Below are 9,183 nucleotides of genomic sequence, written 5' to 3'. Positions count from 1 at the left end.
CACACACACACACACACACACACACACACACACACACACACACACACACACACACACACTATAAATATCAGATCACAAGGTCTTCACAGCCAGTTTCTAGTTTGACCCACTAAGCAACTGCAACAACTGCCATCATTCAACTCATAAGCAATCGTATTCATAATGCAAAATCTAATATTCAAACACAAACCAACAGTTGGTTCACTTTGGAAGTTCACCCCCTCCATAAAATATGTAAAATATAATTTTTCAGATTTAACAAGATTGTTTTCTTTGTGCATAGCACACTGCTAAATTCAATTATATTTAATCTCTTTTGATTCACCCTAAAATACTTTTATTTTCTACTTGTTATTGCTGCTTCAGGTTACTAAGAAGGCAAATGAGCAGCGAGAAAAAGGACAAAAGGTTTATAATAAGATATCAGTCTAGACAGCAAAACTAGTTTGGAAGCTGAGGCTCTCCGTCAGTAGGTTTTCTAAGTATAATCCATGTTTTTATCTTTAGAGTGATCATTTTATTGGGCTTGTGTCCACCTTAGTATTACAGCACATGAAAAAAGTCACTCCAAGGAGACACATGGCTAAATGTAAAAACTGTAAAGGTATAACTGCAATGATATACCGTATAGGTGTAACTATCCTTTAAGTGTTCAAAGAATGTTTGCAATGTTCTTGGCTTATTCTTGTGTACTGCAGTCAAACGTTGTATTAAGTAAAATAAGAACCTACATGAAATATATTTTTAAAATGTGAGCCAAATATTTTGAAACCAGTGTGTTTGCAATTAATTTTTGACAGGTTTTTCCATCAGGACTCACACAGCACCAGCTGAGCACTGAGGCGTACCTGTTTCCATGTCTTTCTGTTCAAAAAAAGAAAACAGCACATCTGATGCGCTAAATCTTTCACTGTAACATTTCTGGTGAAAGCACAGTAGCTTTTTTATTTTGTAAGTAATTAATGGACAAAGTTGTGAATTGAAAATACCAACATTATATTACATTAAGATCTCCACATCAGCCATAGACATTGTGTTTATTAATGTATTAAGCAACACTAAATTTAAACTAATCCAAGCAGGATTGAGAATAGCTGCAGTAAAGCATTTGATTCTTAAAGCAATGTGCTGACTGATCTCAGTCATCAAGCTGGCAGAGCATGGCAACACCACGCTTGATCCAGTGCTGTGGGCGCTTGTTGGTGGGCAGCGTCATGGAAATGACAAAATTGGTGGAGTGGCCTGTGGTGGACAGCGTGCCTTTCCTTTCGCTGGTCTTGTATAGAGGACAAATGTACATCTTCTGAGGCTGACTGACGCTGTTCTTTTGAGCTGTTGGGCAGAAATGAAAGCAAAGGAACACAGAAAATTGGGAGACAGATGGTGATAAAATAATACAAGGAAACAAGCAATTATGTACTTGAAAGAGATATCTGAAAACATTAATTGCATCCAGATTGTTGCAGATCTGAAACACCAGCTCTAGAAGTGCACAAAGTCAGGCAATACTTACTGGGTTTTACCCAGATGATTGGCATTGAGTCAAAGAGGACTTTGGGGTACTGCTCAGCCAGAACTCCACTGATAATAGAGAGAGACAAACAAACCCATCCTTATCAGGTCTTCCTATATTTCACTAGTGATGAACGAAGTAAAAAGAAATCCTATATAAATCCTGTATATATATTAAAAAAAATCCCCATTACAAGTAAAGGGCCAATATTAAAAAATATAAATTTAGCCCAATAAAAAGTATTATAAATATTTAATTTTGAAATGTAATATAAAGCAACATGAAGTAGAATATTTTCATTAAATGCTCAAATGTGTGCTTAAGTACAGTGAATGACTTTTTTCCTGCAGAGTAATAGCTTATAAGCTATACTGCTATAAGCATATAGTCAATATTGTATTCCTAACGCTGCTGTGAGCATGTACCTTTCTTTGTCCCACCGAGCTCCATCAAGAAACAGTCCATTAATGTAAACACCATCTTCAGGCGCTGTTTGTATCTCGTCAAAAGGAAGGACCTGTAAGATAAAATCATAAACGACAAACCACTAATTAGTAATGTCTAAGGGCTATGATAAGATCTTTACATGTGAAGAGAGATCCAAAAGTGTGAGTCTCCAGACCTTAAATTCGAAGCTCAGCAGGTCAATGGGGATGTGGTATTTCCTGGCATAGTTCTGCATGGCCCCAGTTAGAAAGGCCTGGGTGAAGAAGAAGCCAGACAGCCAGAACACATTGGGCTTGCTGGTGTTAAACCAAACCTACAGGCACACAAAATAAAGTGAAAATATAATGAGACTGAAAAGGTGCACAAAGCTTTGATATGCCGAGTTGAAACTGCTCATTCAAATCACTTTTGCTCACTAGTCTTACCTGCAAAAACTTGAGCCTTGACAGAAAGTCATTAATGTAACTGCCCAAGGGTTTGAGGCTGGGGTAAGAGCGCTTGGCCCATTTCTCTGGCACTTTTCCAACCACCAAACTGCCTGCAACTGCCTCCAGCTCTGCATCCATCACCACCAATCCCTTAATAGCCTTCAGCAAATTCTGCAGGCTGATACGAATCAAACTACACAACCTGAGAGAGCAAAGACAGCAGTTAAGTCATGAAAGAAAAATGGTTGCAATGGTTATATAGCTTAAAACAGGGTGGAGAGCTGTCTGTTCATACGTGTTGTAGCGCTCCATCTCTTGGACAAGGACTGTGTTCATGCTTTCTTCATAGAGCACAGGAAACTTCAAGAGAGCTGCTTCTGTGTCAAAGTTAGCTGGGAGCTTAGGGAAATAAGCAAATGTGGCAGTTATAAACACACGGTGAAGTGGACACGGAGCACAGACAACTCTCAACGTTTGTACAACGTAGAGAGTTATAGATATACTGGTGCTATCTGGACAATAAAAAGTAAATGTACCTAATACGCTAGTAACAATATGTTAACATGCTCACAATACATCCATCTATCAACTTTCTTTACCACTTGGCCCCCAAAACCATATGGCTGGAGAGTAGGACTTCCTTACACTGTCTCTGAGAGGGAGTTGGAATACCCAGAGGAAACACAAAGCAGTAAACACAAAGCACATGTATGTTTAATGGGGATGCTATTTTTTTACAGTGCTGTGCAAATGTTTTGAGCCATCACTCATTTCTTTATTTTTTGCTTGGATAATGTGATATAGGTTCAGAAATATACTGAAGTATGAAAACATACATAGAAATAAATGACATAAGCACGCAGTCTTTAGGAATGGTTCTCCAGGCTTCTTAAAGAACATTTCAGAGCTCCACTTTGGATGTTGGCTGCTTTGTGTTCTGTTACTAATTTTGACCTCTGAGTTCAGGCAAAGACAATCCATGACTGATTGTGTTTTACTGTATGTTTTTCTATCCAAGTATGCTTTTAATGCACTGGCAAGGTGTGTGTAGGATCATTGTCATGCTGAAAAATGAGGCTGTTGCCAATCAGACATTTTCCATTTGTACTGCATGGTTGATCAAAATCTGACAGAACTTTTCTGCATTCATAATGCCATGAAATTTGACAAGATCCCCAACACTACTGACTGAAATGCAACCCCAACCCATGACAGAGGCTCCACTGTGTTTCTCAGATGGTTGCAGATGCTTACTCCTGTCTACTCATTTCCTCCATACATACTGGCCATACATATTGGTTTGAACCAATATGTATGGAGCCAGATGTATCTCTCAGGTGTCTGGTAGGGCTTTTCTTTAGGTCTGATACTTCTTTTTTGACTTCCACTTCTCCAGTTTCCTCACATGTTTTAAGGACACACTGCACACTATGCCAAGTTGTGAAACAATTTGGATAATCCCATATGGAGAAGATACATATAAATCTTATAAAGTTTGTGTCTGTCTTGTGTGAAACTTGTATGAAAAGCATACAAGAGTGAAAACAGACATAAGATCCCTAGAAAAATTATATAAATGAAACTTGTATGTTTTGGATACTTACTAAAACAATCTATGAAAGTGGCCACTTTCATGAGTAAATCATATAAGCCTTATATGATTCACTATATGAAGTAGGCCACATCTGATGCAAGTCTTTTCTATTTCTTTTCCATATGGGATAGCTCACTTGGAATCACCTTGTTGGTGCAAAAATGCAATTTTATGGCACTCAAACTCTGTTGACTTTGGCACTTTTTATAAATTCCACTAAAGTGATGGGAAATAAATCTGTGTTTTTGTGAAAGGGCCAAAGGACTCTTTGCTAAGTTGTCTGCTTTGTGTAGACACAACACTGGTTTATCCCTTGAGTTAGGTGTCTTTTTATGCTTGAATGAGTCATAGGTCAGTGTGGCTTAAAAAAACAAAAAAACATTCTTCTGAAAATGGTCGGGCTTAAGAACTGAACGAAAGATAACCGAAAACAAAAAAGCAGTCAACATTCAAAGAAAAACTGACTTACTTTCCAAAAACCTGAAAAACTATTGCTGAAGACCAATTTTCAAAACATTGTGGCTCCTTGGGAGCAATTATAAAGAAACTAGGGGTGCTTCAAGACTTTTACACTGTATATAAACTAGTCATTAACCAAACTATTTGACTAATGACAGAGAATAAAAATAATTCTCTATCAAAAGGGAGGTTATCAACCTAAATTAATTCATCCAGGAGAAGCAGGAATATGTCCACCTGCACTGCAGTTACTGAAATCCACTGAACAGATGTTGAGAAATTTGGCTTCAGTCAAAACAGAGGAGACAAAGTAAGACCAAAGTCGGTAAAATTGAAAGTAGTGTCTGGGAACTGAAAAATGTTATTTAAAAAAAAAACCCAAATGTGTCAATTAACTTAGCCAATGCTGAAAAGCTGTATTTCACAGAATGAGTGAAATCTCGATGTGTGATGGTGCTTAAGGGAACATTAAGTAATTGCCAAAGGTTAATAGGATTATTCTGCATAAAAACTTATGGAAATCCAACTGTTGGTATTTGAAATGTTTTTGTTTGGACCAACCATGCCATTGGCATGGCTAAAAACTCCTAAATGAAGAGGAAGTTTGATTAAGTTGCACCTTGGTGAGGATGTCATTCGCTATGTCGTACAGCATGTTGTCGCTCTCAGAATGGGTTCCGCCCTCGGAGCCTCCACCCTGGGTGAGTATCAGTGAATCAAACAGTAGTTTTGTCTGCTGCAAATCTTTGGAAATGTCTACATTTTCGTGCATCCCAAACACTTCTGGATGCTGGCTGAATGGAAGTTCCTAGAGTACAACAAAGACACTGCTGTCAGTAATATACCATAAAATTGAAAGAAATTAAAGATTATATGCAGTTATTTTATATAAATTATATATACTACTGCTTCTGGAGTGTCTGCACCTTGATAAACAGAATGTAATCCTGATAGCTAGATTTTGGTGGGGCACAGTAATCGCCACTAGGTGAGAAAGGATAGCGAAAAGTCTCAATGATGTCCTTGTTGTAGAAGTCAGCCAAGATAGTCATCAGGAGCCGCCTGTCCCAATCATCTGTCACACGGCCACCGTAATTGCACTCTCCAGTCAGATATGTTATGGCCTCCAAGGGCACCTTGTCATATTCATTTACAAACAGCTAAAGAGGAAGAGAAATTAAATGAGTTTTTGATGTTTTTTTCAGGGTAGAAACACAACAACTGAGTGTTTTGAGTAAATACCTGTAGCTGTCTGATGCTTATGCGCAGGTCAGACTCATTGAAGCCATACGGAATATTCCAGCCCAAAGGACCAAACTTTTTCCTCTCCTGAACGAGAGCATGGAAGAAGCACAGTCCATACAGGAGCTTCTCCCAGATCTAGTTAGGAAATTCATTTATTGTGTTACACACCTATAGAATTAATACATAATTATGCATAAAAAATTCTAAATAGGTTTCCTCCTGACTCACCAGCTCTTTATTGGGACAGTTGCTGAAGAAGTTTGGATCAGAAATAGGATCTGACAAATAAGACTGGAGCAGGTTGAGACGGAGTCCTGTTGGGGGCTCATTTGTCATTTTCACTCCATTCTGCAGGATGGTCACTGGAAACTGATTAATTTTTTTTTACTATACTGAAGGCTCTTTCAGATGACAGTTATATCTATTTAGTCCTTAAAGTTGTTCATTTATGGGTTTTACCTTGGCTGAAGGGTAGCTTGTGAGCCAGAGGCGGAAGTCTTGGTGGCATGTTGCAAGACTAAAGTCCTCACAGATTTTCTCTAGCATGGGCATCCAGGAAACGGCCAAGTGGCAATTTTGTAAACACACCCATGTCCCATCCTGCATGGCTGTGGATATCATTTTAGAAGCAATGGGCCCCTGTCCCTGACCCAGAGAGATAGACTGGAACTTGGCACCACCCATGTTCTTGTCACTGGCAAACTTCAGCAAGCCTGTGGAAGGATAGTTTTAGTTTTTCTAAAAGAGTTAGTTTTCCTAGTTTCAGGATTTGACACTGACTTTATGTGGCCCTTTGAAAATCAGTAAAACAGATTTATAGAACTTACTAGCCATGGGATCAGCACCTGTAGACAGCACAAACACGAGTGGGATGGCAGAGTTGGAGTCCAAGTAGCTCTTACTCAGGTCAAAGGGAGGTGGTTGGACAAATTTCTTCCCTAGGTTGCGTTTCACATATTTAGTCACAGCTGGCAGTATCTTATCAGGCCTGAGACAGCGAACGATGATCATCTTTTGCAGATCATTGAGCTGTTCACACCACGGAGCAGGCAAACCAATAGTGCATGGATCTTTGCTGTCATAAATGGACTTGAAGTCATCTGGATTTTTAATGAAAGCTTCTCTGCAAAATAAATAACAATCCACATTGGGTAAACAGTGATGATGATGATGATGAGGCCATTTTTATTTTAGTGATTAAAGCTTGTTACTTCAATCCTCGTAAACCAGGGAGTTCACTGGCTCTGCAGATTTCATCCCAGCTCTTGTCCTGTAGCCAGGTGGGGTCGGGATTAGCAGTGGTATTCTGGAGGCCCACTCCCCCAGTCAGCAGGAACATAAAGTCAGTGTGTTTAATCTCCCCTTTTGCTCTTAGAAGAAAACATTGATAAAAAAAAATAGCATCAAATATAAAAGTAAACATCCACATAGATTTGCACTAAGCATGAGAGTAAGAGTCAAAATTGCTTGTAACTTTAACTTACAGTAGTAATTTGCAGCAGAGAAGGAAGGAGAAGAGGAGTTTATCTTTCTCAAACAGAGAACGACATATGTTGCAGTACAAGTTATAGGTGAAGTGATCAATAAGAAACTGAAGCCTTCTTTCCAGAATCTTGGACTTGTTACTGATGAACAAAAGGCAAAATACAGTTTATAAGTTTCCAAATAACACAGACAAACTAAAAGCTATTAGTTCTGGCAGATGTGTCATAGTTCATTACTTCACCATACCACTAACCAGGTTTACTCCTCCTGGATCACTTACCTGTCTTGTATGGAGTTAATGTAGAGATTAACAAACCAGCTGAGAGAGTACTGGTACATCGGGTCAATGTTGGTCAGATCAGTAATACTGAAGAACAGGATGGACGAGTGTTTTGCAATAGCTCTGTAACCCTCTCTGGACTCTGCTATCTTGATCTCTGTCTTCTCTGCAATCTTGGAAAGATGTAAACATTAGGTTAGACTACGAGACAATCAAATTAACTTAAAAGACATCAAATTCACAATTCAGCTTTGATTTTATGTGTAATTCACACCTGCTGTTTCTTGGTAATTGTGTTGGACATGATCTTTGCTGAGTCTAAAATCTGAATGGCACTCTCATCTTCCAGGATATTTCCCTCAGAGGACTGCAGTGTCTCTAGGATCTTGTCTTCAGTTTCCTTTAGCTGCCTCTTATTTTCAGCTGACTGCAGGATTAATGCATTTCTCTCCTCCTCCAGTTCTGGCCTGTGGAAATACAAGTAGATGACATGAGTAAAAGAGCTATAAAAAAAAACGTTTCGGTCAATAAAATAAGTAACCATTTTGCAGGTATTACCTCTCCTTGGCAACAACAATCCCGAGCAGCTGGTCCTCCAAGCCCTCGGGGGTTATCATGAAATTGAGCAGGGACACTTTGGTGGCCAGCTCTGGTAGGTAATGGGGGTTTCTGAGCTTTGTTGTGATGTAGAAACGGAAATCATTGGAGTACTCAATCACACTCTCCCCGAGCCTGATGCAATCAACACCGCCTAAGAGAAACAAAAAAAAAAATTGGGAGCTAAGAACTGTCACTCTTTCTAAATTCAAAATTATTCTTTGGCATCCATTTTATACTTCTAGCACCTTGTTTGAAGGTTTGTTTGAGCAGCAATGGTTCCAGAGAAGGGTCCAGTTCTTCTCCTACATTTTCCAGCAGCAGTGGTGTTCCAAACTGAATACAGTTTTCTAAAGTTCTCATATAGTCCCCATCTGTTAGCTTTATTACACTCAGGCTGTTATCTTTCTCTGAATTCTTGACCCACTTGTTGGCTTGACCCTGAGGGTCAATCATCAAGGGCCTACAAGAACATTAGCATTAGGTAATAAATGAAAAGGATCTTTTCACAAATATTTCAACATAAGTTTCACAAATTTAAGAAATACAAACTCACCATCTGCGTGAATTACTGACAATGACGCCGTTGTCAATAGAGAAAGTGTCACTGGGAAGCCCTGCAATGTTCCATGCCCTGATCTTAATGGGATCCCCCAGAGTTTTACTGAGTGAGAAGTCATCTGATGATGGAATGTTCTTAGACTAGAGATAGAGGGAGGTGCAAATACAGATATTTATTTACTAAGGTAAGTGATATAGACATAGAAATACATATGTATGACAAAGATTCATAAAAATGAGAGGAGAGAAGGAAGAACTTTGTACTTTGCAAAGTTTGGTCCACAACTTGGTGCATTCTTGTCTGAAGCCAGCTGTGAAAGCCCCCAGATAAGCGATGACACCGGCAGAGATAAGAACATCTCCGGTCAAATTGTCATACGTGTTCTGCAGGTCGTCTGCTGCTTTAGACCATCTGAGTAAATAGTCACATTCAGTCACTGGTATGCAGTTATTCTTCAAATTGCAGGAAACAAGCAAAAGAACAAGGCAATAAGGAGGCCAAGCAGGTCAGCTGGGCACAGTTGTCATAACAACTTCATGTACAGTGGGGCAAAAAAGTATTTAGTCAGCCACC

General features: G+C 39.1%; 1 protein-coding gene across 1 annotated transcript in view; it reads right to left on the bottom strand.

The window, feature by feature from the left end:
* Window positions 1–900: 900 nt before the first annotated feature.
* Window positions 901–9,183, bottom strand: part of dnah12 (dynein, axonemal, heavy chain 12) — a 28,320-nt gene continuing 20,037 nt past the window's right edge. Inside the window, exons 55-74 of the mRNA XM_005740462.1 lie at window positions 8,874–9,021; window positions 8,605–8,750; window positions 8,297–8,511; window positions 8,010–8,202; window positions 7,726–7,918; window positions 7,452–7,624; window positions 7,171–7,311; window positions 6,898–7,056; window positions 6,514–6,809; window positions 6,146–6,399; window positions 5,915–6,055; window positions 5,684–5,821; window positions 5,368–5,601; window positions 5,061–5,249; window positions 2,684–2,787; window positions 2,386–2,590; window positions 2,136–2,273; window positions 1,939–2,030; window positions 1,514–1,581; window positions 901–1,332 (exon numbers count right to left, since the gene is read on the bottom strand). Coding sequence (XP_005740519.1) covers window positions 1,139–1,332; window positions 1,514–1,581; window positions 1,939–2,030; window positions 2,136–2,273; window positions 2,386–2,590; window positions 2,684–2,787; window positions 5,061–5,249; window positions 5,368–5,601; window positions 5,684–5,821; window positions 5,915–6,055; window positions 6,146–6,399; window positions 6,514–6,809; window positions 6,898–7,056; window positions 7,171–7,311; window positions 7,452–7,624; window positions 7,726–7,918; window positions 8,010–8,202; window positions 8,297–8,511; window positions 8,605–8,750; window positions 8,874–9,021 — 3,421 coding nt within the window. The 3' untranslated portion in view covers window positions 901–1,138. The remainder of the gene's footprint in view (window positions 1,333–1,513; window positions 1,582–1,938; window positions 2,031–2,135; window positions 2,274–2,385; window positions 2,591–2,683; window positions 2,788–5,060; window positions 5,250–5,367; window positions 5,602–5,683; window positions 5,822–5,914; window positions 6,056–6,145; window positions 6,400–6,513; window positions 6,810–6,897; window positions 7,057–7,170; window positions 7,312–7,451; window positions 7,625–7,725; window positions 7,919–8,009; window positions 8,203–8,296; window positions 8,512–8,604; window positions 8,751–8,873; window positions 9,022–9,183) is intronic.

Source organism: Pundamilia nyererei, unplaced genomic scaffold (assembly GCF_000239375.1).
Source record: "Pundamilia nyererei isolate P.nyererei 1_Seehausen unplaced genomic scaffold, PunNye1.0 scaffold00100, whole genome shotgun sequence".
NCBI classification, from domain to species: Eukaryota; Metazoa; Chordata; class Actinopteri; order Cichliformes; family Cichlidae; genus Pundamilia; species Pundamilia nyererei.
The sequence above is the reverse complement of the archived record's forward strand: the minus strand, read 5'-3'. Positions and strand labels throughout refer to the sequence as shown.